We start from the raw sequence: 22691 nt of genomic DNA on the forward strand, positions 1-22691 counted from the left end.
TGAGTCTAAGGGCTCAAATGGGGCCCCTGACAGACCTTCCAGGACAACAGAAAGGTAGGTAGGTAGGCAGGAAGTTATGCTCAGCCTCCAGATGGGCCTTAGCCGCCTGACACCATGCATGAACCTCAAAGTTAGAGGATGTTGCCCCACAGAGGCTCCATCAAGGAGCCAACCCCGCTGAGAAACGTCCTTGTAAGAACTCCAGGACTGTAGCTATTGCGCAGTTCACTGGGTCTAGCTGGCATTCCCCACACAACAAGACAAAAAGTCGCCACTTGAGCGTATACAATTTCCTCGTGGATGGTGCTCTAGCGTTCAACATGGTCTCTACAACCTCAGTTGTGAGAGCAGAATCTATGAGCTGGTGCCCCCCAGGGGCCAGACCCACAGTTTCCATAGTTCCGGCCAAGGGTGATACATCAGCCCTTCGACTTGAGACAGCAGATCCCTGCAGATGGGAATCTCCCAAGGAGTGCCATCTAGCAGGGATATTATCTCTGAGAACCATATTCGAGCTGGCCAATAAGGTGCTACTAGCAGCAGATATAAACAGTCTTGGCAATCTCTCGCTAGAACTTGTGGGAGCAGCGCGATCGGGGAAAAGCATACAGATGCGACCTCGGCCACATGTGCATCATGGCATCCAGCCCTAATGGTGCGGGAGGAGTGAGGGCGAACCACAGCGGGCAGTGTGTTGTCTCCTCAGAGATGAACACATCCACTGTCACTTGGCCGAACCTCCGCCATATGGACTCCACCACTTGTGGATGGAGCCTTCAACCCCCGGGCCTCAGCCCCTGCCTCGACAGGATGTCTGCCCCCACATTCCGGCTGCCCAGAATGTGCATTGCACTCACTGACAAAAACTTTTCCTCTGCCCAGAGAAGAATTAGTTGCACCTGTCTGTCACAACTCATTCCAAATTCATGGCCATCATTCCAAATACTGCCCACAGTCTCACCACAACGAAGACGTGAGGAAGCAGTGTCGCAGGAAGCAAAGTCGCAGGAAGCAGAAAGCAGTGTCACAGGAAGCAGTGTCCCTCGAGCCAATGCTATCTTTTCTAAATCTCTTTATATACTTTAAAATATATATATTTTTTTTACTTTTATAACGTTTACAAATATCACAGACACTATTTTAGATAAAAAACAATTGTAATGTTGCGCTGTTGCTTAGTTTTCATTGGATCTTACAAACATCCGCAACTAGCTTGTAGCCCGCTAGCATCACCTTACCTCTAGCCTTGTTTACATTTCACATTTATCTCATTTACTGCTGTTTTAAAGGAGAATATGTCGGTTGTTTCTCCACTTTTGAGTACAGATGAGGACTCGCTCGAGCTGCAATGGTGCTGTTGGAACTGGAGGCCATGGCGAAACAAATCCGCAGCCTACTCGACAAGCAGGCCCAGCTGAACGAGCAAATAACTGTGCTGGAAACATCTTGTGCTACTGCCTACACGTCCAAGGTAAGCACACAGCGTGGTATTACCACTCCCAGCCCCTCTATGCCATGTGTTTCTCTGTGCAGGAACCGTGCACCCAAGACGTATCTAGCCCAGGTCTCCGTCACGCCGACACACTACAGACCTTGGGTGCTCCAGCAGCGGAAGGTGTGGGCCATACCCCGGGCGAGGACCTCTTCACCTCCGCCATCCCCAGTTTCGAAATTCCAACCAGGAACCGCTTTGCCCCTCTCCGTGAGACCAAACCAAACACTGTGATCATCGGGGACTCCATTGTGCAGAACATCCGCGTTGCTTCATCTAAAGGTAAGGTGCGCACACACTGTTTCTCTGGTAATTGTGTCCTTAATGTAGCTATGCAGGTACCCAGGATCCTGAAGAAGGACGAGAGCATTGGAGCAGTCATGCTGCACATGTGGGCGAATGACATCAGGCTGCGGCAGATGGAAGTATTGAAGAGGGACTTTGGCAGCCTGTTCGAGACGGTACGAGGCAGATTGCCCACCACGAAGATCAAAGTCTCTGGACCTCTCCCCACATACAGACGTGGAGCTGAAAGGTTTAGTAGACTTTTCGCTTTGTATGACTGGTTAATGACTGCTCTTTGTCAATAATTGGAATCTGTTCTGGGAACGTCCTAGGTTGTTCCATGCTGATGGCCTGCACCCCAGCAGCCTCGGAGTGGAACTCCTGTCAGACAACATCTCCAAGACGCTACACACCATGTGACTACCTGCCATAGGTACAACTTCCAACAATAACAACACTTATAATAATCAATGTTCAATTAATAGTTCAGCACTTGTAGTACATTCTATAGAGACTGTGTCTGTTCCCCGAGCTAAAAAATACATAGAAAATTTCAGAAATTTTTTTTAGCAACCTAACTAACATTAGCACCTTTGATCTGAAGCTAGGACTGTTAAATATTAGTATATCTCTTACGACTAAGGCACATATTGTTAACGAAATCATTACTGATCAGGAATTTAACAAAGTGTTTAACGGAAACTTGGATTAAACCAAACGAGTACATAGCATTAAATGAAGCCAGTCCTCCTGGATACAATTATATACATCAGCCTCATTTAACTGGTAGAGGTGTTGCACTCATTCATAGTCAAAATATAGGCGTCACACAAAAACCTAGTCATAAATTCAACTTCAAGTTCTTTATACCAGTATAACATATGTAGCCATAAAAAACAAGTAAATTCCTCAAATTATTATTTGGAGCCATATACTGAAGTCCTTAGTGAATTTGCAGATTTTATCTAAAACCTGGTTGTTTCTCTAGATAAAGCATTAACCGTTGGTGATTTTAATATTCATTTTAATAACCCGGAAGACCATCTGAGAACAGCGGTTGTGTCCATCAGAACGTAATCAATCAGAATGTAATAGGACCCACTCATAATAGTGGTCACACTCTTGACCTGATACTAACATACGGATTAAATATAGAAAATATTGTAATATTTCCTCAGTCTGAAGTTGTCTCAGATCATTATCTTATCTCGTTCATAATACGTATTGATCATAATATTTGCACCTAATACTAAGATCATAATATTTGCACCTCGCCTCGCTAACGCGCAAAACGTACTTTCACATCAGCTACTGCACAGAGCTTCATCAATAACCTTCCAGAGACATCAATTAGATTTGGATCGTCTGATCCCAGGGAACTCGATCTTATCCAGATATGACGGGCTGTTTGCTTTCCACCCGTGATGAAACGAGAGCAAGGCATAATATACTTTCTGAATTCTATCTCGCCCAAACTTTTTTCTCTTCTCTTTTTTAAAAAGGGATAGAAAAGTCAAGAGATTTTGAGAAAAGATAGAGAGGAAATTAAGCGTCTTTTTGTTTCGTTACACAAACGACCGACATGCAGTCTCGTTGAAGATAATAAGGCTGATGGCATGGTTCACAGGTGCCACATATATATATATATATCATTTGCATTTACATTCATTCATTTAGCAGATGCTTTTGTCCAAACCGACTTACAAATGAGAAAATACAAGCAAAGTGATGTATCAAGCTGAGAACAATACAAGTTGTGCTACCATATAAGATCCATTAATTGCGTTCCAGAAGGTCTTGTAGGTGAGCATCAAGGCCTTGAATTTGATGTGGGTGGAGGGAGATGAAGAGGGGGTGTGACATGGGTTCTCTTGGGTTGGTTGAAGATGAGGCGTGCTGCTGTATTCTGAATCATTTGAAGGGGTTTAATGGAGCTGGCTGGGAGGCCCGAGAGAAGTGAGTTGCAATAGTCCAGTTTTGAGATAACAAGAACCTGGACTAGTGTAACCTGTTCGGTGAGGTAGGGTCTGATTTTCTTGATGTTGTACAGAATGAACCTACAGGACCATGCAGTTGTTGAGATGTGGTCTGTAAAGGTCAAACTGTCATCAAGCATCACCCCAAGGTTCCAGACCATCCTGGTTGGCTTGACTGTGGTTGAGCCGAGCTGTACAGTGAGATTGTGGTTGATTGAGGGACAGGCTGGGATGAAGAGAAGCTCAGATTTTGCCAGGCTGAGCTTAAGGTGGTGTTCCCTCATCCAGACCAAGATATCCGACAGGCAAGCAGAGATACGTACAGAGACGGTTGGATCATCAGGCCAGAACGACAAATAGAGCTGGGTGTCGGTAGCATAGCAGTGGTATGAGAAGCCATGAGACAATCACCTGCCCCAGAGACGTTGTGTAGATAGAAAACAGCAGTGGACCCAGAACTGACCCCTGTGGAACGCCAGTTGTGAGTTGCTGAGTTTCAGAAAAATATCACGCAACGTGCTTAATTGCCACATCACCTGAGCTTCAGAAAAATATCATGCAACGTGCTTAATTGCCACGTCACCTGATCATGGCAGGTCTATAAATAGGCATGATGTTACACAAGCTTCAGATGCTGGTCGCGTGTAAGGGCGCTCCCATAGTGTTATGCTAAACGCAATGTGGAGTTCCCTTTGAAAGGGAACACATGTTTCCCCATTCAGATGTTTGATGTGAAGTTCTTGATCTGTATCTGCATAGTTTTCATGCACTGTGCTGCTGCCACATGATTGGCATAGCTGCACAAATGAGCAGCTGTACAGGTGGTCCTATTAAAAGTGGACAGTGTATAGGTTTACATTAACTGTGGAATTATACATACTAAATATATTAAATGATAACTGATGTTATTTTGTATACTATGCTTGTTGACGGTTACCTCACCTTTGCATGAGAGGTCCACTAATTGGATGCAACCAGTGAATGGACACAGAGTCATCATCTTGGCCAATCACCATTGGTGGAAGAGGAATGGGAGTGGGCTTTCTGTCTTGAACCCAGTTTTTGTACACCAGGTCAACGTAGCAGTGCATCCGAGCTACTTGGTTTGGTGTGAAGTGGTTGGTGCAGTTATCATCTGTAAGTTTTAAAAAGTGGAATAAGTTTTTGCTTATTGCATATTGAATTTAATATGATGATTCCCATATTGATTCATTGTCTATCAGTCAGTACGTTTACATGAACAACAATAATTCGATATTAACCGGATTAAGACAATACTCTGATTAAGAAACTAGCATGTAAACAGCGATTATTGATTACCTTAATCTGACTAAAGTCATACTCGAAGTAAACACAAATCAAATTAAGACGTGTGGAGTATTCCTGTTTTAGTCGCATTATTGACATGCATTACAGACATGTAAACACCTTAATCACACTATTAACATTGTGTGGGAGTTTTCACCGCATTTTGCGACAGGACACGTACACACACGGCAGTGCTCAACCATTTTACGGCAAACAAGAGATCACGGCTGCTCCGAAACTGCGTACTTACCTACTATATAGTAGGCAAAATACACGTATATAGTAGGCAAATAGTAGGTAAGAATGTGGTTTCGGATATAGCCCATGGCTTCAAGCAATCGTCTATTTGCACGTATAGCATGACAAATAATTAACTGCACTTGAAGCTTTTGTAAAATTAAAACTGAAACACCCAAAACTGTATACGGTACCATAACGAGGATGAACTGTAATATGTGAAATTCTGGAGGGAACGTCAGACAGCGTGGCGTGGGAACGTAATGACGTGCCGTTAATCCATTTGTTCTATAACATGGAATAGTTCTAAAAGCAACTCATGTAAACACCTTAATCAGAATACTGTCTTATTCCGACAGATTATTACTGTCCATGTAAACATAGTCAATGATTGATTATTCAGATATGTCTTATCTATCTCAGCAATCAAGCTTTAAGATTCACAAAAAGGTAAGGTACAGTGGATATAAAAAGTCTACACACCCCTGTTAAAATGGCAAGTTTTTGTGATGGAAAAATAAAATTAAACCAAGATAAATCATGTCAGAACTTTTCCCACCCTCAGTGTGAAATTACAATGTATAAAAATAATTAAAAAGTAATTATCATACAGCTATCATCAATTAAATTATTCTGATTAGCCCCAAATAAAGATCAGCTGTTTCTGTAGGATTTTCTTAACATCTTCTTGGTTTCATCTGACTGCTGAAGCCATGACCTGCAAAGTGCTGACAAAGCCTCTACAGGGTCTCAATGTTGAAAGGAATTGATCAGGACAGGGGTACAAAAAATATCCAAAATGTTATATGTACCATTGAATACCATGAAGGCCATCATCAACATTCATCTAGGTCATCAAATGGAGAAAATGTAGCACCAAAGTGACATCACCAAGAACAGGACGTCCCTCCAAAATTTACAAAATGACAAGACAAAAACATACTAGGGTGGCTACCAAGAGACCAAAGGCAAAATTAAAGGAGCTGCAGGAATATCTGACAAGTACAGATTACTCTCTGCATGTGACAAAAATCTCTTGTATTTTGCACATGTCTGGGCTATAGGCTAGTGTGGCTAGGCGGAAGAACTTTCTCACAAATAACATCCAAGCCCAACTAAATCACCCCAAACCATGTAGCAAAATGTGTTATGGTCTGGTGAGACAAATTCCAAAAGGTATAATAATTCCATTATTCTAAAAAGGTACTTTTGCTGCAAAAAAAGCACATCAACAAAAGAACACCACACCCACAGTGAAGTATGGTGCTGGCAGCATCATGCTTTAGGGCTGCTTTTCTTCAGCCAAAACTGTCAATCAATGTTTTTGAATGGCCTAGCCAGTACCCAGATGTGAATCCAACAAAAATCTATGGGATAACCTGAAGTGGGCTGTGCACCCTCACAATTTGATGGACCTAGAATGTTTTTGCAAGAAAGAGGGGTAAAATATTGCCAAATCAAAATGTGCCATCCTGATGGACTCCTGTCAAGACTGAGTGGTGTAATAAAATCAAAAGGTGCTTCAGCAAAGTATTGATTTAGGGGAGTGACACTTATGCAACTGGGTTATTGTAGTTTTTTCTTTTTTTCCCCTTATAAAAGTTTCAGCTTGTTTTTCAATTATTTGTATACTTTGCAATTGCACATTAAAGGTGAGAAACACAACACAAGACAAAAAGCACAAGATAAAATATGCTTAACAAGGTAGGCTAAGACATATGCAAAATATGTGCAATATTAACAATAGTTGAAAGCATCATGCAACTATTTTTATTAAAGTAAAATTACCAAGTTATTAAGATTTAACTTTTGTTTTAGCTGAAATAAAGAGCTTGTTCCTAAACAAGCTGGTATTCAGTAGTCATTAACATGTGTCAAAGCCTCAAGTCAGGCCATAAGCTCTATGTAATTAAGTAATTTTAATTGTAGCAATTGTTGTCAGTTCAGTTATAACACCGTAGATTTGAGGCTGTGTAGCTATGCTTAACCTTCATGTTCTGTTTACTACTTAGCAATGTTTTTAAATCAAAAATCTACACAAAACATCTTAACAAGATCAAGGAACTTCCTGATAGCAGGTGTGAAGGAAATGTAACATAGCCTACAATCATCTTTATGTCTAATATTTATGAGGTATCTATTCTGTGTTTCTTTTTTAGAAATATTAGATAACAGTTTAGCCCTAGTTACCTGTATAGCTCATATAGTTGTTGTAGGGTGTATTATGATACTGCATAGATCCACAAGTGTCATTGACCAGGCCAGGGTCTTGGCACGCTTTTGACTTTGGGGTTGGAGCAGTGTCAGCACAGAAATCTCCAGTTTCCATGGATGCTGTGGTCTCTTGACATGGGTCATCACATGACTCACGCTCACTCACCCCCTTGAAGACATGGTATAGTCCAAAAATGTGGCCCATTTCATGGATCATGGTATTATTGTGACCAACAGTGCCAAAATAGGATGGGTTCAGTATCATTCCACCTAGAAAAGATAGTATATTCATACTTATTAAGAAGATAAGTTTTTATTTTTCATATCCAACTATTGTAATAAAAAGATAAACTAATATTTATGTGTATAGTTGCTTAAGATGCAGACAAACATGCAGCCATTTAAAATGACCTTTATTTAAACTTCTGAAATAATTTACATAATTGGAATAATTTATGTAAAATAGATGGTGCTTTTATGTCAGTTAAGGCCAAACAGCTATTTTGTGACTAATTAAAAACAAAGTTGGGTTTGCATGGACATCTGTAAAATTCCTTCAGGAAGACTTTGCAACCACATCCAAGCCATTTGAGTATAGTCGATCCATTAAATATTAGAGAATATTAGTGATATTTGAGAAGTTCCCATGTTTTGCAGAAACAAAGATGGTGAAATCAAGCTTGGCCAGACATGTCTGGTAGACATGTTAGTAGTTGCAGTAGTTGCGTCGGTATGATTTAACATAAATTGTTTGAGTTGTCAGTTTGACTTTTTTCCCCAGATATAGACATCAGGATCCTTTTTGCAAATAATCAGGTGATTTATCTGGGTTCAAAAAAAAGAACAGGGCACTTGCCCTAGCCTACCAATTTTTAGTACCTAATCTCAACCATTATCTTTCATGTAGGTCCTACTACAGACAATGACTGTCCTACATGGATATTTTCTGGATCAACAAAGAATGTTTATGTTTTGAAAAAAGAGGGCTATTAAGACCTGAAGCCCTCCAAAATTATAGGCACTCTTCATGATAAATATATTTTTTAAAATATAAGGATCTTGGTCCACTTCTCTGTGTAGAACATTTTATGCTCCTTTATATTATTAGATTTGTGCATGTGGACTTCCCTCACATGACAGGTTTTTAGTAGGGTTGAGATGAACATGGAAATTCACTGATTTTGTGTTTCTTCATTCTGAAATAATGAAGAAATGAATGAAGAAAATAATATATATATACCATGAACAATGATACATAAACTACATGCTATATTTTTGTCTACAACACCAATTTCAAATATTTAATCATACACCTTCAGATCAAAAGATTTTTAAGATCATGAGAAACATTTCATTCAAGTGTCTCCAAAATTTCGACCGGTATAATATATATATATATATATATATATATATATATATATATATATATATATATATATATATATGTGTGTGTGTGTGTGTGTGTGTGTGTGTGTGTGACTGCAACAACTCGTTGTCAACGAATCTCATTATCGATTAGTTGGTCTGCACATGGCACGGGGTACATTTACTCATTGTGTTACTTCTGTTCCGAAAACATGCATCGGAGTGTAAATACTAAAGTTGTGTCCCAAATGATATACTATACACTTACACTATGCACTATGCAGTCCACGGTCTAGTATGTGAATTTTAGAAAGGTAATATCATCTCAAATAGAACAAGCGTTTTTACTAACTGGAAGTAATAGTCGCTTCCTAGTCGATGGCGCATGATGTCATATGCACGTAAGGTGATGCCGCTAGCTTTTGCAGATACCCAGAGTCTATATATATATATATATATATATATATATATATATATATATATATATATATATATATATGATATATATATATTAGCGATGCACCGATACTAAATTTCTCAGCCAATTATTAACGGATTATTCAGCGTGATATCAGCCGATATCAATAGTTCTGCCTTTTACTTTTAAATGAATAATAATTAATTCCACAATTCTGAAAGAACTGCAAATAAAAACTTTATTCTCTCCATTTCAACAAGTTGTTTCACAGTAACTGGTCTCATCAACAGAAAACACCTTACTCTAATTAACATGAACACATGAACTAAATTCTGAAGATTAAAGTAAGTGTTGTATATAAAATATACATGAAATAAACACGAGGGAGACCTAGTATGAGTAATATGTAATCTTATTGAGAATTCACTGGGCTGGTGGACTGTATGAAAGCAAATATGAAAGAAAATTATAAACCAGAAATACAGAAAAATGAGAAAGAAGCTTACTCATAATATACTTGGAGGTGGGGAAGAGTCTTGTCTCACAAGAAAAAGTCAGGAGTAATACAGACGAAGGCCTTAATTTTTAAGAGAGAACCAAGAGGGGCCATTTATAGGGGTAGCTGAGTCACGTTGCACCCGCGAGATAACTGTGAGACCAAGGTCTCTCCGAAATGTTGTGTCTCGTACCTCTTTCAAACCTAATGGTGTTCGGAAAAGGCTCTTTTCAAAACATACTGGTAACTTTGATAAGCCCTTTCTAAAACAGAATGGTAATTTTGATAAGCTCTTTCTAAAACACATTGGTGTCTGGGTCATCCTGACCCTAAGAAAACTGTATAAATAGAAGAGCTTCAGCTCTGGTTTTTGAGATCGCATTTTGGGATGTCTCAAACCGTGTGGATCTCGTGTGGTGGAACGGAATGAATAAACCTGGACCCTTGCTTCTTCTCACTCACGGCTGGTGTCTTATTTTTCTTTCTCCAATTGAATATGTGAGTATCTGTTTCTATGTTAAGTGTCTTCAGGTAATAGGCAAAATTTGAGCCAGCATAAGATTATTAACTTATTGAATGTTATTAATTCATATTAACAATGACTGAATTGTAAAAAACCTCCTGTTAGTCTCACATTCACTCACCACAAACAAAAGCATTTCTACTTCATCATTGAACATCAAACTGGTAATATATAACATCAACTTTTTATATATTAACATTAACTGGATATGAAATACAAATATATTATAATATACCTACAAATATATTTTTCTGTGCAATATATACTTGATCTCATCTTTATTTAAATCTTTCAACAGTGTACTGGCGCTTTAATTCAGCACAAGCAGCTCGGCAAAAAAAAAAATTTTTTAGACTTGACGTTGAAACTTACGCTTCACTGCTGCAGCGTCCAGTGTAAAACTTTTAGCAGTTCAGAGATCACAAACTGCAGTTTTGTCTTCATTCCACACAAGAGATATCATCTTTACACACAGCACAAATTCGATGTGTTTTCCCGCACTCTTTTGATTGACAGGATATATATATATATATATATATACACACTGTATAAATTAAATGGTTACTCTAATTACAGAAGTAAGTTCTTACCAATTAATTGTGTTAGCCAGATAGACTTTAAATTTAGGTATCATCTTTGATCCCTCCTTCACCTTTGAAGCTCACATAAACTCAGTTTCTAAAATTGGTTTCTTTCAGCTTAGTCGCATTGCTCACCTCAGTCTCTTCATTAGCCTTAAAGGCTCTGAAACATTGGTTCATGCATTTATATCCTCATGTCTTGCTATTGCAATGCTCTCCTCATTGGTTTACCTGCTAATTCTATTGCTAGGTTGCAATATATTCAAAACTCTGCCGCTAGACTTCTTACACATACCAAGCACTCACCTCAGATTGCTCCAATCCTGTCTGAACTGCTTTGACTACTGGTTTCATGTCGCATTAAATATAAAATAATCCTGCTCACATTTAAATCACTTCACGGTTTGGCACCTTTATAACTTAGTGAACTGCTTCTTCCCTACAACCCAACCCACTCTCTCAGGTCCTCTGGGCTCGGACTCCTCTCTGTCCCTAGATCTAGTCTCTCTGCCATGGATGGCAGGTCTTTCAGTGTAGCTGCACCCAAAATCTGGAATTCACTCCCTCTGACTCTTCGCAGCATCACATTCATCTCAGAGTTCAAATCCCAATTAAAAACATATCTGTTTTCTCAGTCAGTGCGTTTACATGGACAACAATAATCCAGTATTAACTGGATTAAGACAATACTCTGATGAAGAATCTAGCATGTAAACAGCAATTTTTAATTACCTTAATCCGATTAAAGTCATACTCGAAGTAAACACAAATCGAATTAAGACATGTGGAGTATTCCTGTTTTAGTCGCATTATCGATGTGTATTACAGACATGTAAACACCTTAATCACACTATTAACGTCGTGTGAGAGTTTTCACCGCATTTTGCGACAGGACACATACACACACGACAGTACTCAACCGTTTTACGGCAAACAAGAGAGCACAGCTGTGTCCCAAACCACGTACTTGTCTACTATAGGCCTGTAGTAGACGAAATACATGTATCTCGGGTACTGTATAGTAGGTAAGTTCGCGATTTGGGACGCAGCCCACGGTTTCAGGCAGTCGTCCATTAGCACGTACAGCATGACAAATAATTAACTGCACTTGAAGCGTTCATAAAAAAAAAATAAATAAAACACCCAGAACTGTATACGGTACCATAACGAAGACGAACTGTATGTTGATACGTGAAATTCTGGAGGGAATGTCGGACAGCGTGGCGTGGTGACATAATGACGTGTGGCATTAATCGATCTATGTTCTATAACATGTAAAACGGGTACATGAAAGGGGTATTCTAAAAGCGACTCATGTAAACACCTTAAACACAATATTGTCTAACTCCGAGTAAGGTCAATAATTAGATTACTGCTGTCCATGTAAATGTAGTCAGTGTTATCTGTCCTAATCTGTTGCTGTGTATTTTTCTCAGTGACTGTACTATCTGTACTGTGTATTTCATTTTCTGTACTTGATTGCTCATTGCTTTTCACATTTTGTGTTAGTCCATGATTGTTCACTGTTTATGTATCATTGTATTACTACTGTAAAGCGTCCTTGAGCTCTTGAAATGGAGTTATATAAAATAACATTATTATTATTATTATTATTATTATTATTATTATTATTAGCCTGTTTTTCTAAGGTCCCAACTTCAAGCTGCTGCCAAAGTGATCTCATTATCTAAAGTCATAACTGGAGAAGCCAAGCTCAAACTGTCTGATTACTCACCACAAATCAATAGGAGGTGCACTTACATAAGAGGCCTTCCCATTATGTAAGTGCATTTCCATTCTCTGTTAATGAGCTCAAAAACATAGCAACAATGAGAATCATAAAATCAGCTGGCAGGTGAATGAAGGTTGCAACAGGGCAAGAACACATCTTATGTTTTCGTTTGTTTGTTGACCCAGGATCATTTTCTTCCCTTTGTCATGCACCTTTCAGTGGAAGGTCATGATTAAGGGCAATCTGCAGGGGGAAATCTCTGCGTGTTGCAAGTGTGTTCTTTTATGCCCAGGATTACAGCCCATTAATCTTGTAAAATGCAAGAACTGTGAACAAGGAGGAAGCAGGCAGAAACTGTTGGAAGGGAATGTAGAGGAAAATAAACGATTTGAAGTGATGGTGACGTATATTTTTGCGGCAACAGGAATGAAAAAGCACAGTGGATGAATATGTGTAGTGTAAAATGATAATATAGCATGGTTAGTGGAAGGGTCAAGAGGAAAAATATACTAACTTAAGCCTAGCTCAGTGCTAATCAATCCTGGTCTCAGGCCTATATAAATATGTGTGTCTTTACCCTGCTGTAACATACCTAACCTTACAAAGGGTTAGTATCCATACTTGGCAGTATCTTAATGACAAAAGTTTTTAGTCTTTAAGGTAAATTTTGGAAAAGAAATTTCTAATACTGATTCAAGGTAACTTAAATCTCAATGAGGTTTCTTCACTCAGTGTCAGTTTTATTATGTGGAAGATATATGGAATGTTAATGCACAAAATATCATATATTTATATATATTAATATTCACAATTATTATATTAGGGATATATAAGGGAATGAAAGAAAGTCATCTGACTATGCTCCAAGGACTGGTAAAACATCTTCAAGAATACAGCATCTAGTCCAATGACCTCAATATTAACAAGTAGACACTAAAATAGATTAGAACTGAAAAAATGCTAGTCCTCTTTTAAACTATTATTGTATCAATACTTAACAGTTAGACCATGTGTCATAAGACTTTTGAAGGAGTCTGGGGGAACTCACCTTGGTGTGTAAGGGCCTCCTTGGCCCATGGCCATGTAGCAGCCCCAGCAAGTTCCTCTTGAGCTGATTTGGCAAAGAACACATTCAGGGTGTCCGAGCTGTTCAGGTGAAGCAACTCCTTCAGTTCCTTCACACTCAGGTAAGCCCTGGGTTAGAAAGATTCAGTTACAATCAGCTGCTTATGGGGAAACACAGGTTCTACTAACAGACATTGAAACTTGTGAGATAATAATTTTCCTAGAATAAAGAAACGATGTCCTTTTCCAAGGAAATGCTAGGACAGTAATTTCTAATAATATCCCTTCAAAAGACACCATGCACACCAAGGACACTAGACTACTGTAGATGGTAATACTTTCTTAATCTTCAGGATTAGCATGTATCTATTCTGGCCCCAACATATTGTTGAATTTAGTGGCCTCTAGAGGTGCAGTTGCAGCATGTTGCTGCTATTCCACAGTTGTGCACACTGAATCACACTGGGGAAAGCAAGCTGACCTCTATTTATATCAACACTTTAACTATTAAACCACTATTTAAGTATTGATTTGATTGAACAGGGTTTGCAGTAATCAGGCCTGATTGCGTCTAGTCCAGTTCAACCCCATTATGAATGCAGCTTCAGTTTCATTTGGGGACTTAGTAACTACGGGGGCAAATACATTTTCACACAGGCCCAGTTGGTATTGGATAAAATTTTTGCTTCAGTAAATAACATTATCATTTACAAATTGTATTTTGGGTTTACTCAGGTTGCCTTTGTTTTATATTAGATTTTGTTTTAATTTCTGAAACAATTTATATATACAAAAAAATAAATAAATAAAAATAAAAACCCAGAAGAAATCAGGATGGGGCAAATACTTTTTCACAACACTCTACATAGAAATTAGTTGACTGTGCTGCATATAAGCACTAGGGTTGTTGCGGGGTCAGATTTTCATAGTTAGTCATGGAATATGATTGGACGGTTATCTTACTGTTGACTTTTTTACAGTACCAATTAAAATGCATTTCTATCTTTTCTATCTCGCACAGCCACTCTTTTCATCTTATAATGGCAATTTGATAAATACTGACAGCCTAATAGATTTTATGGCAAACTTGCACTCAAAAATTGACTGAAAGCTAGGGTAATGTAATTATAACTGGACTCTTTCTGGGATTTGAATCCCAATCAGACTGTGTATGTATTCATCTGGGAAGATTACACTGTATTTTACCTACTATTAAATGTCTAGTAGAAATAATCCCAGGTAATATATTATATCCCATCTGATTTGACATGTTGCCAAATATTCTGTCATATCCTTTTGGGAAAAGAGGTTGTGTGTTTATTTCTTCAGCAGACACTTCATGTAGCACCCTTTTCTATCTTCACCTGCTGAAATTGTTTAAAAGAACTTGTCAGAGAAGCAATGATTGAGGGTTTTAGGGAAGCTGGTACAAACGTTCCAGCATGACAATGCCCCGTGCACAAAATATGGTCCATGAAGACATGGTATTCCAAGGTTGGAGTGGAATAACTCGAGTGGCCTGCACAGAGCCTCGATCTCGACCCTACTGAACATATTTAGGCCTCCTCACCCAACATCAGTGCTTGACCTCACTAATGCTCTTGTGGCTGAAAGAGCACAAATCAGCACACCACGCTTCAAAATCTACTGGAAAGCCTTCACAGAAGACTGGATATTATAAAAAAATATATATTATAGCAAAGGGCAGACTAAATCTGGAATGGGATGTTTGAAAAGTACATATGGGTGTGATGGTCAGGTGTCCACAAACCTTTGGCCATATAGTGTACATTATAAAAACACTCCCATCTCTGTGATTTAAACAGAGATCATCTCTCCCATACAAATCAATCGCAATTAGTACAGATGTTCTCTGACAACAGAAATATGTCTAGAAATCTTATGCCACAGAACGAACAATAATTAGGGGATTTTAATCTTTTTGTTTCCTTTTGCTTTATATATATATATATATATATATATATATATATATATATATATATAGTACATTTGTACAAAAATTTCATAATAAATATTTATTTTAACTTTCACCATAGGCTCGTGTAATTTATGTATGATTGACTAATATCATGAAACAGTGAAACTGTAATATTTTTAGATTACGTTATCATACTGTGAACTCAGTGAAATCTTGGATTTAATTCCATATGGCTGTTGTTTTTTTGTTTTTTTTTTTTGAGATTCACACGCCTCTTCTATTTAAAAAAAAAAATCCCACACCTTGCATGACAGTCTGTGGTTCAGTGTGACAGCCTCAGCACAATAATGCAATAGTGACATGCTTCTTCCCATCAACTCTCACAACTACGAACCTCCCTCCCTCTTCTCTGAGGGAGGGAGGTTTTACAAACGTTATTTACTGGTCCACAGAACAGACAGGGTATGCAGCCAGTTTTAGATCTGCGTCATCTGAACCATACTCTTTGGACATACAGGATGAGGATCTTGATGCTCAAACATAATTGTTTCACAGACTCAGTTTGAGAATTGGTTTGTGACTATAGATCTAAAAAAGTATTCCACTGCCCAGTCACAGGACGTTCCTGAGGTTCGCGTTTGGAGGCAACACGTATCAATATCAGTTCCTCCTTTCAGTCTAGTTTCATCCCCTTGCACTGTCACAAAGTGCATGGATGCCGCACTGGCTCCTTTGCGACTCCAGGGCATCCACAATAATCCGCGATAATTCTAGCGCAGTCCAGTAAGTTGGCGATTCAACACCGAAATGTTGTTCTTGCCCATGTGAGGAGCTTGGGGCTCAGGTTGAACCTTATCCAGTTGACAGTGATTTTTCTAGGGATTATATGGGATTTGATTACAATGAGGGTGTGTCTATTCCCAATATGTGTAGGGCAATCCTATCAACATTGAGCAAGATAAGCTTAGGTCTGGGCATCCCCCCAGTCTCAGTGGAGACTATTGAGGCTTATGGCATCAGAGGCCAATGACATACCACTGGGCCCATTGCACATGAGACTGTTCAGTGGTGGCTGAAAGTCGGGGGATTTATCTGAGGATGAAACCCTTGAGATTAATCAATGTCACACCGCGATGCCTACATGTTCTGAGAACTTGGAGGTGTCCCCGGTTTATAGCCTCAGGTCCCACTCTAGGGGTGTCTCTTTATTGTAAGATGGTAATGACAGGCGCCTCCCTCACGGTCTCTGGAGCGGCCCTCATCTAGTGTGGCACATAAATCGTCTAGAGGTTTGGGACATACTCTTAGCACTGAATTCCTTCTCCTCAGTTGGGAGGTCAGCACGTGTTAGACAATACAGCGGTGGTCTCATATCAACCACCAGGGAGGATTATGTTCACAACCCCTGTTCAGGCAGACTCAAGTGCAATGTGCATTCCGGGTAAGCAGAATGTGGGGGCAGACATCCCGTTGAGGCAGGGGCTGAGGGGATTGGAGGCTCTATCCACAAGTAGGCGAGTCCATATGGCGGAGGTTTGGCCGATTGGAAGTGGATGTGTTCGCCTTAGAGGAGACAACACGTAGCCTGCTGTGGTTCGCTATACAAGGGAGTACTGCCTACCATATCCCCCACTCTCAGTCTCTGTGGATTTTGTATGTTGCAATGCAGAGATGAGGACTGACCCAGGTTTCCCTCTCAAAACATCAAAAACTTGGAGAGATCACCAGCCAAGTAGTGGAAATTCAAGGCCCCTATCTTAGTCAGAAAAGCAGGTTTAAGATCTTCAATCCTGTTTACTCTAAAAACTCCACTGAAGATACTAACAGACAATGCCCTATCCATAAAAAAATATTTCACTTAAAACGTGATGAGGACTTATGCCAATTGACAAAAGGGATTTTTTGCAAGAGCATTCCATATGCTTTAAATGCTGTGCTTCAACTATTCATCAAAGAAATGTAAAGCAGTTCAGAGTGCAACAGTAATCAACACATTTTAGCTTTACTTGCAGAACCAGTACCTTGGACTCTGAAGGGGTCCAACACACCAGCCCCAGAGCACAGTGGGGGCACAGTGAAACTAGTCCAACTATAGCTGTGTGTGGCTATGCAATCTGTAGGGAGGGACTCCAAGGTATGTAAGATATACTGTGGCACAACAGATACACCTGGAAGATGCCATCAAGTTTATGGTGAAATCGGCTAATGGAGACATACACCTTCAACTTCCAGCTTGCATGACAGGGGCATCATCCATGCAAAGAAAAGATGATGAAATGGCAAAACAATGTACCCTATATCCGACAGTTTGATTTGGGATGGGCCATTGATGTCTGCTTAAGTTGTGCTCACAAAAATTCTTGAGAATGGGTGACACAGGTTTTGACAAACCTTAGCAGCAGCTCTGTGAAGGAGAAATTCCTTTTTTTCATACCTAGCCTTACTAAGTTTACATTTTTTAGTTTTACTGTGGCACAGTGTTTTAATATTAAAAAAGCTTCAGTTCTTCTGTCCGTTTTATTTCTGAGCCTATGTTATTGTGGAATAACAGACCATTTTGTAGCATTCATGGGGCAGACCTGCGTTAACAGATATGGCAAACCAGCTCAAAATTGGAGGACAACAGAGTGTGTTGGTTACCTGCCCAGCTTTGGGGTTTAGTACCCTCGGAAACCAAATCAAAGAAGGACTGCAGTCCAAATCTTTTGCAAATCCAAGCCTGTTGCAAAATTGGCTGACATTCAACAGGTGTTTTATAGCTTTCTAGTCAGAGAAGATCACTGACTACCTCTGCATTCTATGGACTTGCACCACCAGCTTGACAGCAACACGGGATTACCACATGAAGGTCCATGTTTTTGGCAAACATTTCTCACCAGCTGTGTTGACTTATGGCCTTAAGCAAGCAGCTATGGAGGGAGAAAAGATCTTTGGTGTTGAAGCAAGGCAGTCTGTAGAAAGACACTTCTATTCTATTCATTTTTTACTTATATAGCACTTTTAACAATCTACATGGTTACAAAGTAGATTTACAGAAATCCCAATATACAATTTATATTTGAATGAGCGAGTCAGGTAATGGTGACAAGGAAACATTACATAAAACGACAAGACGAAGAAAGCTTGAGCTGAACCAGACTCAAAAGGAAACCAATCCTCTTCTTGTTGACACCTTATAATATTATTATAAATAATTTATCTTCTGTAACTGTGTACTATAGAGTCAAACAGTGCTAATTGTGTTAATAGGAACTTAAGCATGAGCATCATTAGAGTTTTAACTTAAAGTCTATTGTATAAAACTTCTATGTTTGTGATAGTCTTTTTCAGTATAACAAATGCCACTGATGTGCTCAGTCCAACATTAGAATTCACAAGATTGCTTCTAATAGCTCAGAAGTCAAGAGAAATTTCCCCACAGAAGATCTTGCCAAGGGCCTACAAGACTTTGATGTTGGACAGAAACTTCCACAAATGATTGGTATTGTTTGCTGTATTCTTGTTGCAATCTTCTACCGCTTGCTCACTCATGAAGTCCTAACAAAACGCTCCTTACTCAGTAGGCTGGCGCACTCCCTGCATCCCAAGGTAAGTTTGATTACAAACTCTAAAGGTCTGAAGGCAATCTCTTCAGACAACAGTGTGACAATATGAAATGTCTGTATTTACTTTATATACTTCTGTTATTGTCTGTAAGAAATTAGACATTTTCATAGTTGTTTGTGTATAGAGAGCAGATCTGTTTAAATAGTAGCCAATTGGCTGCACTAACACATGCAGTATACTGAACTGTAACAGTGATGTCTTGAACTTAATTCCGCATGGCTGTTGTTTTTGCCATTTCACACACCACTTCCATTAAAATAGGCCTAAAGCCAGCTCACACCTTGGGCCTCTTTTTGTAAGTGTTTAGCTCACTGCATAGCTGTGTACGCAAATGCATAGTGAGGGCAGAAGTGTTTCAGTTGGAAAAAGGGGATCTTGGTTTGCCCCTTTTCCACTTGATAGATTAACTTTTTTATATTTTTACAAAGCTCAGTTAACAAGAATCTGCAGTAAACAGTAACAATCTGGTCTGAAACAATGGGTAAATGAACGTTTAATGTTGTTTCCTTGACGTGTTAATTTTTACAGCAGAAACGTCCTCAAATAAAATAGGGTGTTTACGGCATTAAAAACTGACGTTTTATTAGGCAGCAAAATCCCTCCTGTTAAACCCAGAAGAACCCTCATTTTATATTCTTAAAACTAAGGCAAAGTTAAAATAGAAGTATAAAAAGACTGTTAATTTCATTTTGTAATCATCAGTGGTGACCAGTTATATACCATTTGTATTCAGTCTGTACATAACTACTAGAGTAAAGCTTGAACAATTATATGCAGAAAGCATGGATTTTTTTTTTCATCTCCTGAATAATTTCACTGTTTTACTTTCCTGACAGTTAACAACAGACATATTCATAAAATTAATATCTCATGTAAGTAGCACCTTTTATTCCTCCAGATTCTGCCCAACCACAGCCTCTCTCATGGCTGTAAAACAATAACATGGGGTTCATCTAAAATATAAAGCTAACTTTTTTATGTCACATGTAATTTTAATCCTCAATTGCTTTCATACTGGAAAGCCTTTTTACCTCCTATCACTGCCCTGGTGGTTTGAGAAGGTCCAGGTCTTAATGGCCTTTTGTAACATGCCAGAAGGTCTACCTCATTAGCCAAACCACCTACCATTCCCTGGACCCACTCCATCTTCCCCTGGAAGCATGGTGCTTCTAACATTTAAACTTATTATGTAAGCAAACAGTGGGTCAGTCTTTTGGAACACTTCAATTTCCCCAAACTGTCTCATATAGTGCCAGTTTCGCGGAATAGTTCAAAATTTATTAATTTCACAAAAACAGGCTTTATCCATGCATGTCTGTAACTGATATGGACATTAAGTCAAAATCATAAAATGTGCATATTTGTGTATATTACGTAATGCGTATATTTAAAATGTGCATATACAACTTTGAATGCTTTATCCATCTACTTCATGCAAAGCTCCTGGAACAAGACATTAAGTAAGGATCAACAATAGCCTTTTTAAAATTTTTTTTTTTTTTTAAAAAGGCCTTGTTTAAATTGTTCACTGAAAAACATGATTGAAAAACAAGATGAAATTATGGATGTGCCCTATTGTAGACTAATGTACCATCCATGGATGTACCATATGTATGGTACTAATGTACCAAAATGTATTTCGCTCTCACACAAGGTGTTCCTGGGACGGTCGCCCAATCCGAGTTATCCTGTCCAGGATAAAGTAGTTAATGAAAATTTATGAATGAATGAAATGATGGATTAACAAAGGGAGTGCTCATAGAGTAGATTATTATATGCCATTAGCATTAATGCAATATTGCTTTCTAAAAAAATAGTGATGATATGCCAATTTAGTGTCTGTATAATCAGCAATTTGTTCAAACTTATACAATACAATCTGCTGATCAAAACTCATCATCTGATCATCATGGGTGCTAAAATCAACTAATCATACTAACCAATGGAAACTCAAGGCTTAAATGTCCAAATAAATATGTTCTTCCTTTGTTCTCATTTCATGTCAGAGCATTACCAAAATGCTCCTGTGGATCTCCGGAGAACCTTGCCCGTGCTTGAACAACAAATTTGCATAGCGACTGCTTTTGGTCACACCCAGCTGCAGATACCTGAACAGTAACTTGCCCAGTATAAAAGCAAACTTGCAGACCTTCTCATAAAAACGTAATTTATACTGGAATCAAAATGTAATCCCTATATTAATTCTCCTCACTGTTGCACTGTTCCAACATGGTCAGGTAAATTCTGAAATTGTTACTTCCTTATCAGCATGACTGTGAACCACTTTTCCATCCTGTTGTTTCACTCTCTTCTCTTTCTCTACATTCCACTTTCTCTATTGGTCTCAGAGAGTCTGCTTTCGACTTTTGCTTAAGACCTGCTTTTGTCATCTTTTAAAGTGTCCCAATGCAAAACAAGCAGCAAAATGTTTTTCAGACCACCATCCAAGTGTATCACTCAAGCTCCATTACTCGCAGTGGGAATTCTGCAAGAACAGATAGGCGCCTTCAAAAGTAGAACTCTTTGCCATAAGTTGTTCATGAAACTGAAATATAAAACTGCAACAGACCATAAAACTGCAACAGCTGGCTGCACGAGGGCCACAAGACCCCATGGCATAGTATGTCTGGCACTGCACTTTCAAACGTGCACTACTGCAACGGTCTTACGTCACCTATGACATATCATGCAGAATGACAATTTAAGATTTAGGGATATTTGAGAATGATGATATTTACATTAAGAATTAACCTGAGAATAAGAGATGAGAGGAAAAGGGGAAAAGAGTTCATAGTTAATACTGTACATAATCGGTCTTTTCAATGGTCTCATTATGTCTACTGTATAAATAATTATTTAGGCACATGCCTCATAGTGTTCGGCTGTTGTAAGATTTTACATATGCATTTTATAAACTCAAAATAAAAAATAGTGTAACCGCACAGGGCATTTACCTGATGCAGAGCTGTATATTCAATCAAACTACAATAAAACCTTTTCCCCACAGCTGAAGTGTTTCTACCTATATGGGTTCTCTTTTTAATTTAAAATTTTTTTTTTTAAAGGAAAGAGATACCATGGCTAGCCAAATAAGCCTGCCTGTCACAGAGAACTCACTGAGATTTCTGGTTTTGTTGTTTAGCAATATAAAGCATATCCTTTGGGTTCCGTCCACATCCATGTTTTTCGTGCTTTTAAAACAGTTCCAGAATTTCACATTAGTATGCTTTGCTTTTTGTGTAATACAAAGTATTCTGACAGTCACAAAAACACTAAGGGAGTATTCTTTCATGACAAGATATCACCTTTGCTTTACTTTAAAACTCAAAACATTTGCAGACCCAAGCAGGGGATAATCAAAATTTGAAACATCAAATCCTCAATAGTTGTTTTTTATGCGTTATGAAGACATTGTGAAGTGTGCACCCCCATTTTTAAAGCAAACTCTATTCAA

At 38.8% G+C, this 22691-nt stretch overlaps 1 protein-coding gene across 1 annotated transcript in view; it reads right to left on the bottom strand.

Moving 5' to 3' along the window:
- Positions 1-22691, bottom strand: part of pappa2 (pappalysin 2) — a 97456-nt gene that overhangs the window by 70711 nt on the left and 4054 nt on the right. The window contains exons 3-5 of the mRNA XM_053627979.1: positions 13676-13821; positions 7489-7782; positions 4696-4888 (exon numbers count right to left, since the gene is read on the bottom strand). Coding sequence (XP_053483954.1) covers positions 4696-4888; positions 7489-7782; positions 13676-13821 — 633 coding nt within the window. The remainder of the gene's footprint in view (positions 1-4695; positions 4889-7488; positions 7783-13675; positions 13822-22691) is intronic.

This window comes from Ictalurus furcatus, chromosome 7, assembly GCF_023375685.1.
Source record: "Ictalurus furcatus strain D&B chromosome 7, Billie_1.0, whole genome shotgun sequence".
NCBI classification, from domain to species: domain Eukaryota; kingdom Metazoa; phylum Chordata; class Actinopteri; order Siluriformes; family Ictaluridae; genus Ictalurus; species Ictalurus furcatus.